This window comes from Gopherus flavomarginatus, chromosome 1, assembly GCF_025201925.1.
Source record: "Gopherus flavomarginatus isolate rGopFla2 chromosome 1, rGopFla2.mat.asm, whole genome shotgun sequence".
NCBI lineage: Eukaryota > Metazoa > Chordata > Testudines > Testudinidae > Gopherus > Gopherus flavomarginatus.
In genome coordinates, this window is record NC_066617.1 from 1,206,753 (window position 1) to 1,219,074 (window position 12,322).

The window sequence follows — 12,322 nt, forward strand, 5'->3', positions numbered from 1 at the left end:
CCATCAATCCATTTTTGAATCCTATTTACGTCTTGGCCTCAATTGCATCTTACGGCAGCGAGTCCTGCAGATTAATTATGGGTCGTGTAAGTAAAATAGTGCTTGCTTCTATAGTTTTAAATTGTTGCTTTGTAGCATTTCTTTGGAGTTCCAGTAACTGTGTTAGGAGAGAGGGTGAATAGAAGCGGCTGATTTACCTTCTCTCTCTGTCATTTTGTATCTCTCTGTCATGTCACGTCTTAACACAGTTCATATCTTTTCCAGCTCCCCAACAGGGAAGTTTCTTCAGCTTTCTAATCATTTTTCTTGCACCCTCTGTTTCTGTTAGGTGTTTTTTGAGGTGCTGTGACCAAAACCAGGTGCAGCAGCCCAGTGTAGAGTGCCCCGTAGATTGCTAGAATAACACCGGCATTGGCATTATTACTTTCTATCTGCTTTGTTGGGGTTGGTCTACCCTGAAAACTTACATCGGCATAGCAGCGTCTCTTGGGTGTGAACAGCCTAGACCCCGAGAGCCATAGTCATGCAGCCTAATCCCCGGTGTATTCCCTGCAAGACTGACAGACGCATTCTTCCAGCAGCCTGCTTACCGTCACTTGAGGAGGCAGATTAACTACAGCAAAGGAGGACTCCCCTCGTGGTTGGAGAGTGGCTACACTGAAGCGCTAGGGTGCAGCTGTGCTGCTGAAGTGTTTTAGTTGGTGTTGCTTTCATTCACTGTCTTTGCATTCTGAGCTGCCCTGGCCCGTAGCCTCCTCTCCCTGCATGTACTGTAGCCACTTCTCTTGGCCGTTCGTCCCCCACAGGTGGCTGAGGTCACTTCTCTTAGCAGCAGTGTCTTCCACAAGAAGCAGCGAGTTCTGCTGCCCACAGTTCAAGAAAGATGCTGATGAATTGGAGAGGGGTCAGAGAAGAGCCAGGAGAATGACCACGATTATAGTAATAAGCTACATAGATTGAGCTCACTGAATCTAACAAAGCAAAGGTGAGGGAGTGACTTCTTTCTAAGTGCCTGCATGGGGAACAGATAGTTAGTAACGGGCTCTTCAGTCTATCAGACAAAGGTGTGACACAGTCCAGTGCCTGCAAGCTGAAGCTAGACAGATTCAGCCTGGAAATAAGGGGTAAATTGTTGACGGTGAGAGTAATTAACCACTGGAACAATTCACCCAGGATCCCAGAGAATTTTTAAACCCAAACTGGCTGTTTTTTCTATAAGTTCTGCTCTAGGAATTATTGTGGGGCAGGTCTGTGGCCTGTGCTGTGCAGGGGGTCAGACGAGAGGATCACAGTGGTCCCTTCTGGCCTTGGAATCTATGGGCATGTCTGCGCCTGCAGCAGGCCCATGTCAGCTGACTTAGGGTCACAGGGCTCGGGCTGCAGGCCTATGAAATTGCAGTGTAGAGGTTTGGGCTTGCACTGGAGCCTGGGTTCTGGGCCCGACGAGGGAGCTGGCCCCAGAAGCTAGGCTCCAGCCTAAGCATGGATGTCTGCATTGCATTTTTATCACCCTCAGTGCAAGCCCAGGCCAGCCACAGATGTTTTATTGCAACAGTTTCTACACCCACCAAATGTGTTTGAACTTAAACTCCAGACCTAAGGGCCTGGTCCGACTCCCAGTGACATCAGTGGGAGGTGGATCAACGGCATATGAGAATGTGTCTTGCCTGCACCTTATTCCATGTGGGTTTCTGAACATTCAATATGTTTTGGGACAAACCTTTATAATAAATAATTGGAGAGATACCAATCTCCTAGAACTGGAAGGGACCTTGAAAGGTCTTGGAGTCCAGCCCCTGCCTTCACTAGCAGGACCAATTTTTGCCCCAAATCCCTAAGCGGCCGCCTCAGGGATTGAACTCACAACCCTAGGTTTAAGCAGGCCAATGCTCAAACCAGTGAGCTATCCCTCCTGCCCCTTTGATGCTTGTCAGTCAGTAGATTGGAAGCTGTATTGAAAAGTCCTTGTAGAAAACTCTTTTCTGTTGTGTGCATGTGAATCTGTGCTCAGAGACACTTTAAGAAGTGAAGAGTGCATGTGTGTCTGTATGGACACATTCTGAGACAGAGGAGTATGCGTGTGGGATCTCTGCAAATGAGTCTGTATGGGTACGTATGGAGATGAAGAGGCGTATGTATGCATGAATGGGTGTCTGTGTAGACACGTACCTGGAGGGAGCAGGTAGAGGAGCATGTGCATGTCTGCTCACACAGTCACGTACTTTCAGGAAGATGGTTCTGATCCCATCTTTCAGCAGCATGAGAAATCTCTGCTTTTTTCTTACAGAAACAAGAGAGGATAGGACAAAGCGTCTCTTCCGACATTACACTGTGGGTTCATATGACAACTTCACTTCCCACAGGTAAGTGCCAGGCTACCTCTCGGTGAGAGATGAGAAAATGGGGTATAGTTAAAGCCCATGGGACTGGTATCTCCTTGATTTGTGTTGCAGTAGATCATGGGAAGGGAGCTTCCTTCAGTCAATCCACATTCTACACTGACAGTCCAGGAGCGGAGTTCTTTAGGAAAAAGGCTGAGATAAGTGATGACTATGAGATTGGTGCCCGAGATTAGGAATAAAAGTACTTTTGGTGGCAGAGGGGTAGGGGTCAGAGAAGTGTCTTTTTTTTTTCCTAGTGACTCATGTTGGGGAATTGTGTTGGGCGTCCTGGGGGCTGGAGCCTGAGCATTAGGCAGGGATGGAGAGCTCTGGTTCTCTGCTGGAGAAGGACAGAAAGGATGCTGTGTGCATGTGTGAGATAAAACAGTGAGAGGTATGTTAGAAATGCCATCGTTTAGATAGGGCTGGAGTGTTCTGGGGCTGGAGGTCTGGAGGTGGTGTGTGGTTTGCTGCATTTGAGACAACCCCAAGATAAAATGTAAGCAGTTACAGCACTCAGCATGGAAATAGAGAAGAGAACGGGGTCTCTGTTGTTATACAGCCATGCTTGGCCTGGGCGACGTGTGGCTGGGAGACATTAGGAATGGAAGGGGTCCTAGGACTTGGTTTGGTGTTTGAATGCAAAGCTGCCCCTGGAGCTGGGTTTTTATGTGAGGTGTTTGACTGTCTAGGGAAGGGGATAGGCATGGTGGTGCTTTGAGGATGTGATCTCTGCTTGCTCCTAGGCACCCATGCTTGTATAAGGTATTGGTCGGTGCAGGAGAATGGGCTAGGCATTACAGAACACGATATGAACAAATTGTCACAGCTCTTTATAGGAAAACAATCTCTCCAACTGCTTTGAAATCCTTCACGTGTGTCAACAAAAGAGTGAATGTTATTCTGTTGAGGTTCTGATAACAAGACCATCAGTGCGGCGTCTGGGCAGCTGGCGTCTGGGGAGAACTGGTAGATGTAATTTATATGAATTTTCAACAACAAAAAAGCCTTTGACAAAGTCCCTCAAGACGGGCTGGTAAGGGGACTATGTGGTCATGGGTACGAAGCAAATCTGCCATAGATCAGAAACTGACTAAGAGACAGAAAATGGCAGTATGTCAATAGTGGGGATTCCCCAGGGTCTGTGCTAGGTCTAATGTTGCATTTCTTTGGTATCTTAACATCTTGAAAAAAGCTGTGAATAATGAGTGGCAATTTGCAAATGACACAAAATTATTTAAGCCAGTGGACAGTGGGACTTAACCAAGCTAGGTGAATAGTCAGATGAGTGGCAGATGGAATTCACTTTTGACAAATGCAGGGTACTGAACATCAGAAGGGTCCATCTGAACTGCTCATACGTATTACTGAGTTATAACTTCATTGTGATCACTTAAGACTAAAGACCTGGTATCATTGTGAGCAGCTCAGTGAAAACATCGGCTTGGTGCACAGTGGCAGTCAAAAAGCAAACAAAATGTTAGGTTGTATAAAGAAAGGAACAGAAGATATTACTGAAATTGTTGTAATATCGTTATATAAGTGGAAGATACAGCTTGGAATGCTGTATTCAGTTCTGGTCATTCCATCTCAAATGAGAGCGAGAGTGAGAGCGCAAAAACAGAAAGGGCCCAGTGGTGAAAATGACCAAGAGCATGGAAAGACTTTGGAATGAGAAGAGAGTGTATAAGTTATGGCTAACCTGGATACTTCTATTTACTCTCTAATAATAGAATAACACAAAGGCTTAGCCTGTGCTATAAAGTTTTGCTGGCATCACTGTGTTGACAAGAAATGTGAAAAAAAAATCACACCTCCTAGCTGACTTCGCTGTTCTGGGAAAACCCATCATGTCGATGAGGCTTTGCCAACAGCAGAGTACTTCTGTCAACTTAATTAGTGTCCTGTGGGGCAGTGGTTTGGCTAAGCCGTCAGAATTCCTTCTCCTGTCAGCTTAACCGGTGACTCCAGCAGGGGGCTCTGCCGACAAAGGCATACCGATATAACGTTATTAGCAAAGCATTTGTAGCATAGACCAGCCTGCAGATGCTCAATGAAACTGAAATACTGTGTGTTCAAAACTGATAAAACAAAATACTTTTTACATAAAACATAATGAACTCAGACATGTTAAACTCAAAGCCACAAGTTATCATTTAGATCAAGAGTTTAGCAAGATTGCAGAAAGGATTAGGTATTACTTTAGATAGGATGAAAGCGATAAAACATTCATGCTTCCGAGAATAAGCCAAATGCTTACTAACAAGGAGAAAAAGTCAAATATGAGCCAATTATTCCAAAACTGTTGGGTATGTGGTTTCTTGTACATTCTCCTGAAGCAGCTGATATTTAGCACTATCAGAGATGGGAGACTGGGTTAGATGGACCATAGGTCTGGTCCAGTGCAGCAATTCCTGTGAAGTATCAGAGGGGTGGCCGTGTTAGTCTGAATCTGTGAAAGCAGCAGAGAGTCCTGTGGTGCCTTATAGACTAACAGACGTTTTGGAGCACGAGCTTTCGTGGGTGAATACCCACTTCGTCGGCTGCACCCTGTGAAGTCACTGTGGGTGGCTAGTGTTTGGTAACAGATTGAGTTGCACTGAGGGAAACCTGGCTGGGTAGTGCTGAGTCACAACAGTTAGGTTAGTATTAGGATGAGGAGACTGTTTCGGATGTTGGGATTATGTTTGGGCCATTGATGCTTCAATTGGTGTTGAAGGTTCTGGGAGGAGGCGGTTTCCGTGACATAGCTGGTTTGGGCATGTGGCAAATAGCTCTTGTTGCCTTAGAGAGACAGGCTGGAAAGGGTGTTAGGATTATTATAGGACGAGGATTGGAATGGAGAATGAAAAGAACTGGGGCTGGTGTTGAGTAGCGTGGTACACCCATTTGCCTGGCTGCCCATCACCACTGATAAAGTTTGCAGATAATACAAAAATTGGGGGAGTGGTAAATAATGAAGGAGACGCATCACTGGTGCAAAGCAATCTGGATCACTTGGTAAACTGGGTGCAAGCAAACAATATCAAAAAAACACAATAGGAGAACCAAAAGAATACCACCGTGGCTAAACAGCAGAGTAATGGAGGCTGTTAAAGGGAGGAAGGCATCCTTTGAAATATGGAAGTCAGTCCTAATAAGGAAAATAGGAAGGAGCATACACTCTGGCAAGTCAAATGTAGAAGTGTAATAAGACCGGCCAATACAGAATTCAAGAAGCACTTGCTGAAGATGCAAAAATTGGTAAAAATTTTAAAGTACATCAGGAGCAGGTTGCCTGCGGGTCACGTTGTAGTGGGGTTACTTGATGGCAAATGTTTTAAAGAAAAACCCCACAGACAAGGCCACTGCAGAGAAGCAAAAGGAACTCTTTGCGTTGGTCTTGATTTCAGAGGATGTGGGGGAGAAACTCACAATCAGAGCTTTTCTTTTTGAGCAACAAATCTGAAGTACTGTCCCACATCGATGTGTCAATGGAAGAGATTTTAGAACAAATGGATAAATTAAACAGTAATAAGTTATCAGGACCAGCTGGGATTCACCCAAGAATTCTGAAGGAACTCAAATATGAAATTACAAAACTACTGGCTGTGGTATTTAACCTATCGCTGAAATCAGCCTCTGTACCAGATGACAGAAAGGTAACTAATGTAACACTGATTTTTAAAATGGGCTCCAGGGGAGCTCCTGGTAACTACAGACTGGTGAGTCTAACTTTAGTACTGGGCCAATTGGTTGAAACAGTAATAAAGAACAGAATTTTCAGACACGGAGATAAACACGATTTGTTGGGAGAGAGTCAACATGGCTTTTGTAAAAGGAAATCATGCCTCACTGATCTGTTAGAATTCTTTGAGGGAGTCAGCAAGCATGTGGATTCTTTGAGGGAGTCAGAAGGACTTTGATCCAATTCCAAAGATCCAATTCTAAAGACTCTTAAGTAAATGAAGTAGCCTTGGGATAAGATGGAAGGTCCTCTCATGGATCATAACTGATTGAAAGATAGGAAATGAAATATAGTTGTGAAGGCCAAAAATATAACTGACTTCGAAAAAGAACAGAATAAGTTCATGAAGGATAGGTCCATCAAGGACTCTTAGCCAGGATGGTCAGGACGCAACCCCATGGTCTGAGTGTCCCTAAGCCTCTGGCTGCCTGAAGCTGGGAGTGGAAGACAGGGGTGGATCACTCCATGACGACCCTCTTCTGTCCACTCCCGCTGAAGCTCTGATATGTGCCAATGTCAGAGACAAGATACTGGCCAAGATGGACCATGGTCTGACCCACTATGGCAGCTCTTGTGTTCTTAATGTGCATTTTAATACGGATAAATGCATACGTCTCGGAACAAAGAATGAGCGCATGCTTGCAGAATATCCCGGGAAGCAGTGACACTGAAAAAGATTTGGGGGTCATGATGGTTAATAAGCTAAACAAGAGTGCTGCTGTGGCCAACAGAGCTAATGTGATCCTGGAGTGCATAAACGAGGGAATCTCTGGTAGGAGCAGAGAGGTTATTTTACCTCTGTCTCTGGAATTGGTGTGAACGGCTGGAATCCTGCGTCCAGTTCTGGTGCCCACAGTTCAAGAAAGATGTTGATAAATTTGAGTGGGTTCAGAGAAGAGCCGTGAGAATGATTAAAGGATTAGAAAGCATACTGTATAGTGATAGACTCAAAGAGCTCAATTTATTTAGCTAAACAAAGAGAAGGTTAAGGGGTGACTTAATTACAGTCTGTAAGTATCTGCACGGGGACAAGTATTTAATGGGCTCCTTGGTGGAGCAGAGAAAGGCATGTTCCAAGGTCTGTAATTCGAAGTTAGACTGGAAATAAGGTGTAATTTTTTAACAATGGCAGTAATTAACCATTGGAACATTTTACCAAGGGTTGGGGTAGATTCTCCAGCACTGACAATTTTTAATTCAAGAGTGGCTGTTTTTTCTAAAAGCTCTGCTCTAGGAATTATTGCAGGGCAGGCCTCTGACCTGTGCTGTACAGGAGGTCAGACTAAATGATCACAATGGCCCCTTCTGGCATTGGAATCTGTGACTCTATAATCAATAATATGAGGTTGGTATTGCTGTGATTTTCTTTGGAAAATAGAAATATCCCAGATATTGAGAACTTGTTTCCCCTCTTGGCCACAGCAGCTCCTTTAGAGCAGAGATCTTTTCTTCTGAAAGCATCTTTCCAGCCAAGGAGAGCAGTAGACAGATACAGTGGTCTACAGGTGCATCCCCCCAAGTGGCTGATATGGAGAGCCCCTGTTGGGGAAACCCAGAAGGGTTGAACCAAATATTATGGATTAAGGTGCCGTGAACCAATAGTATATAGGAGAAGGGAAATTCTGATTTCAGACTGGGCCAGAGAGCAGCCAAGTCTCTCTGGAGGAAGGAAAACTCTGATTTCACATCTGAGCACTCCAAGCTCACTAGCTTTCAAAGGTAGTGGCCTAGGATGGAATTGCTGATACCTGTTCCCGGCAGGCCATGACAGCATCCCTAGGAGTGCGTAGGTTGGCTTGGCCTGACAAGCTAGTATATATGAACCTCATTTGTTTCAGAAGCAGTACAGCAAACTGAAGAGTGCAGAGATGGTGAGATAATATCTAAGGTACTGTCTGCTCAGTACAGCAAAGCAGATTAAAACAATTTGAAGGAGAGCCCTTATCCCGCCATCCCTCACTTCACTGGAGATCTCGAGAGTGGAAAAAGATCAACTCAATGACGTTGTTTAAGGAAAGACTTCAAGGTGCTTGAGAAAATTATATATTATCTAGCTTAAATTGCAGGGAAAGTCTTTGTAATAGTTTCCAGGTGTGAATGGATGTCCCCCAGCGTGCAGTATGGAACAGCTGGATCAGAGCGAAATAGCAGGTTTGTGGGCTTAGATTTACTCATCCGCCTCTTAGTTTAATAAATTGCAAGAAGAGCCTAAGAGCCAGGCTGTGGTGGCAGCCCCGCCTATTGGTAAGGGTCTGCGGCAATGCATGAGGAGGGGAACCCAGGCCCCCCTACTCCACCAGGTTCCAGTGCAGGAGCTCTTGTGTGTATCATAGGCAGCAGTCCATTACCTGCGGTCCAGCTAACACTCTCCCCTGGACTCTTCCTACCTCTCTGCCCCTCCTCTGGCTGTGTCAGGGCTGGCAGTTGTCCTCGGCAATCTGTCCCACAAGTCTCAGTGGGGAGCCCCAGCTCTGAGCAGTAGGCCTTTCCCTGGGAATGCCTTCCTGGCATGGTCCTGCTGCAGGGTGCTTCTCTCCACCTGCCACCCTGCTGTGCTGCAGAGACTCTCTGTGTGAAGTCCCTTCCTCAGGCCCGTCAGAGCTGGGCTTCCCAGGCCCAGAGCTGCTCCTGCCCCTTAACTCTCCAGTGGGAGATTTACCGCTCATCACATATCTGCAAACTTGATTTTATGTTCTCTTCCAGGCCATTAATAAAAATGCTAAAGAGCATAGGGCCAAGACCTGTTAGCTGAGAGACTGCACTGGAAACAGACCGCTCAGTGATGGTTCCCTATTTACAATCACATCTGGGGATCTATCCGTTAGCCTGCTTTCAATCCATTTAATATGGGCCATGTGAATTTTATCTTTCTAGTTTTTAATCAGAATGTCATGCACCATCAAATCAAACGCCTTACAGAAGTCTAAGTATATTACATCAACTCTGTTGTCTTTATCAGTCAAACTTGTGATCTCATCAAAACAAGCTTGTTAGTTTGACAGGATCTATTTTCCATAGAACCCTGTTGATTGGCATTAATTAAATAATCTCCTTTAATACTTTATTAATTAAGTTCCATATCAGGTTGTCTTGCCCGAGTCTGATGTCAGACTGACAGGCTAGCCAGGTCCTCCCATTTACCCTTTTTAAGTACTAACACATTAGCTGCCTTCTGGAACTTCCCCAGTGTCCTGACGTTTATTGAAAATCAGCACTGAAGGTCCAGCGAGCTGCTTAGCCAGCACTTTTACAGATCAAGTGCAGGGGGGATGTCAGAGTGTGTGATTAATAAAAACAGTGACCCTACTCAGCCGGGGCGACGGCCCTGCTCCTCTTCCTGGCTGTGCCCATGTATCCCTGTTGTTTCCCCTCCCCAGTTTCAGTTTGGCTGGTTTCGTTTCCCACCTCTTCCCCAGTCCCACACTGCACATGTTTCTTGGGGATGAGACCCACAGCTCTCACTTTTCCACCTCCCTCAAACTTTGAGTTTTCTCTAGGGCCCAGCACTGTAGTGTCTAAAAGGCAGTTCCTCATGGCACTGGGTTCCAGTCCAAGTCCAGCCCATCTTTGAAGAGATCGGGGTAGAGAGACTCCTTTCCATCTCCTTCACTGGATTGCTTCTGCACTTTCCTTTCCTAAGGAGTCATGTGTGTCCCTCCACCCCTCCAGTCCTCTAGAACGGCACAGCTGGTAGGCAGCGTATGTGCAAAGAGCTTGACGCCAGTGTTCCATTCAGGATTATATAAAAAGAATCTCACCCAGACTCCTCCTCCAATCTTTCTGAGCTGATGTATGTGGCCTTAGAGCAGAGATCGGCAACCTTCGGAACACGGCCCATCAGGGAAAGCCGCCAGGAGGCCGTAATGGTTTGTTTATCTGCTGCATCCTCAGGTTCAGCCGATCGCAGGTCCCACTGGCCGCTGTTCGCTGCTCCAGTCCAATGGGGGCTGCAGAAGCAATGGCCAGCACATCCCTCAGCCTGCACCGCTACCCGCCACCCCCATTGGCCTGGAGCGGCAAACCACAGCCAGTGGGAGCCACGATTGGCCAAACCTGCAGATGCTGCAGGTAAACAAACCATCCAGGCCTGCCAGCAGCTTTCCCTGATGGGACGCATTCCAAAGGTTGCCGATCCCTGCCTCAGAGCAAACTCTTCTGTCCTTCTCTGGGCATACACCTTATTTCTTGTCAAGTTTTGACCCAGTGGGTCCGTAGTTCATTATTTGGAAGTAGTGACTGAGATGTGCTGGACACAGTGCAAATATAGTGCCTGGTCTTTGCAGAGGGCGGGGGTGAAGAATGAGACACTACTGCAGAAGTTGCTGGCATTGTTCTGCCCTTCTGCCTAGACATTACTAGCTAGTCAGCTGTTTGTAGGCATTGTGATATAAGTGGTTCTCAAGGAGGAATTTGAGAGAGGCCAGGGTCGTTCAGCTGAGCATCCATGTGAAAAAGGGCTAATGTTCAATAGCTAGTGTGACAAAAGCTGAGTCTTTGACAGACTTTTCCTGTAGTTTTAGTTGTATGTTTGTCGAGCAGTCTTGGCTGGTCTGCGTAAGATGCCTGCTTTGAGGAAGTGTTTGTTTTAAAAGAGCTAATTTGTATTAGACCAGGTATCCCAAATTTTTCGTTCCATTCTGAGATGCTGGCTAGATTGTCAGGCTCAATGGGTAGTGATCAAGAGCTTGATGTCTAGCTGGCAGCCAGTATCAAGCGGCGTGCCCCAGGGGTCGGTCCTGGAGCTGGTTTTGTATAACATCTTTATTAATGATCTGGATGATGGGATTAATTGCACCCTCAGCAAGTTCGCAGATGACACTAAGCTAGGGGGAGAAGTAGATACGCTGGAGGGTAGCGATGGGGTCCAGCTTGACATAGACAAATTGGAGGATTTGGGCCAAAAGAAATCTGATGAGGTTCAACAAGGACAGGTGCAGAGTCCTGCACTTAGGAAGGAAGATTTCCATGCACTGCTACAGGCCGGGGACCGACTGGCTGAGCAGCAGTTCTGCAGAAAAGGACCTGGGGGTTACAGTGGATCAGAAACTGGATATGATTCAACAGTGTGCCCTTGTTGCCAAGAAAGATAATGGCATATTGGGCTGTATTAGCAGGAGCATTGCCAGCAGATCGATGGAAGTGATTATGCCCCTCTATTTGGCACTGGTGATGCCACACCTGGAGTATTGCATACAGTTTTGGTTCCCCCATGACAGAAGGGATGTGGACAATTTGGAGAAAGTCCAGCGGAGAACAATGAAAATTATTAGGAGGCTGGGGCACGTGACTTACGAGGAGAGGCTGAGGGAACTAGGATTATTCAGTCTGCAGAGGAGAAGAGTAAGGGTGGGATTTGAAAGCAGCCTTCAACTACCTGAAAGGAGGTTCCAAAGAAGATGGAGCTAGGCTGTTCTCAGTGGTGGCAGATGACAGAACGAGGAGTAATGCTCTCAAGGTGCAGTGGGAAGGTCTAGGTTGGATATTAGGAAACACTATTTCACTAGGAGGGTGGTGAAGCACTGGAATGGGTTCCCTAGGGAGGTGGTGGAATCTCCTTCCTTAGAGATTTTTAAGGTCAGACTTGACAAAGCCTTGGCTGGGATTGACCTCCTGAGGTCTCTTCCAACCCTAATAGTCTATGATTCTATTCTATGATTCTATGCTGCCCTTACTTGAGAGGGCAGGACCCCAGGACAATGGCAGCAGAGTTAATTAAACTGATCGTGTGAAATACCCCCAAAATTATCCTTCCAACAAGGGTGGAGCTGGGAAAGGCACCTGTAAGAGTCCCAGTGGCTCTGAGAGAACAAGCAGAGAGAGGGGCAGCAAGTTATCTATCGCAGGTGTTTCTGTAGCAGTCATTCACTGAAATGCTTAAGCACTGAATAAGCAAATTAGATCTGTGTGGCAGAGTCCACGCTGGACTCCATAGAGGACTCTGCTTTTCATCCATTTGGGAGGTAGGAAACCCTACTTGCTTTCCACTTACCCATGAGTTGGACAGCTTTAAAAAACAGGTGAGGCTTGCAAACTGTTCTACGAATAGTCAGCTTTTGGGCTAACCTAATCTCATCTAAAGAAAAGAATGAGGAGTACTTGTGGCACCTTAGAGGCTAACAAATTTATTTGGGCATAAGCTTCGCCGGCTAAAACCCAGTTCATTGGATGCATGCAGTGGAAAATACAGGTGGATGATATATATACACAGAGAACA

General features: G+C 46.1%; 1 protein-coding gene across 1 annotated transcript in view; it reads left to right on the forward strand.

Annotated features, from left to right (window-relative positions):
• The window catches only part of SHANK3 (SH3 and multiple ankyrin repeat domains 3), a 673,138-nt gene that overhangs the window by 533,705 nt on the left and 127,111 nt on the right, over positions 1-12,322 (forward strand). The window contains exon 16 of the mRNA XM_050953559.1: positions 2,288-2,363. Coding sequence (XP_050809516.1) covers positions 2,288-2,363 — 76 coding nt within the window. The remainder of the gene's footprint in view (positions 1-2,287; positions 2,364-12,322) is intronic.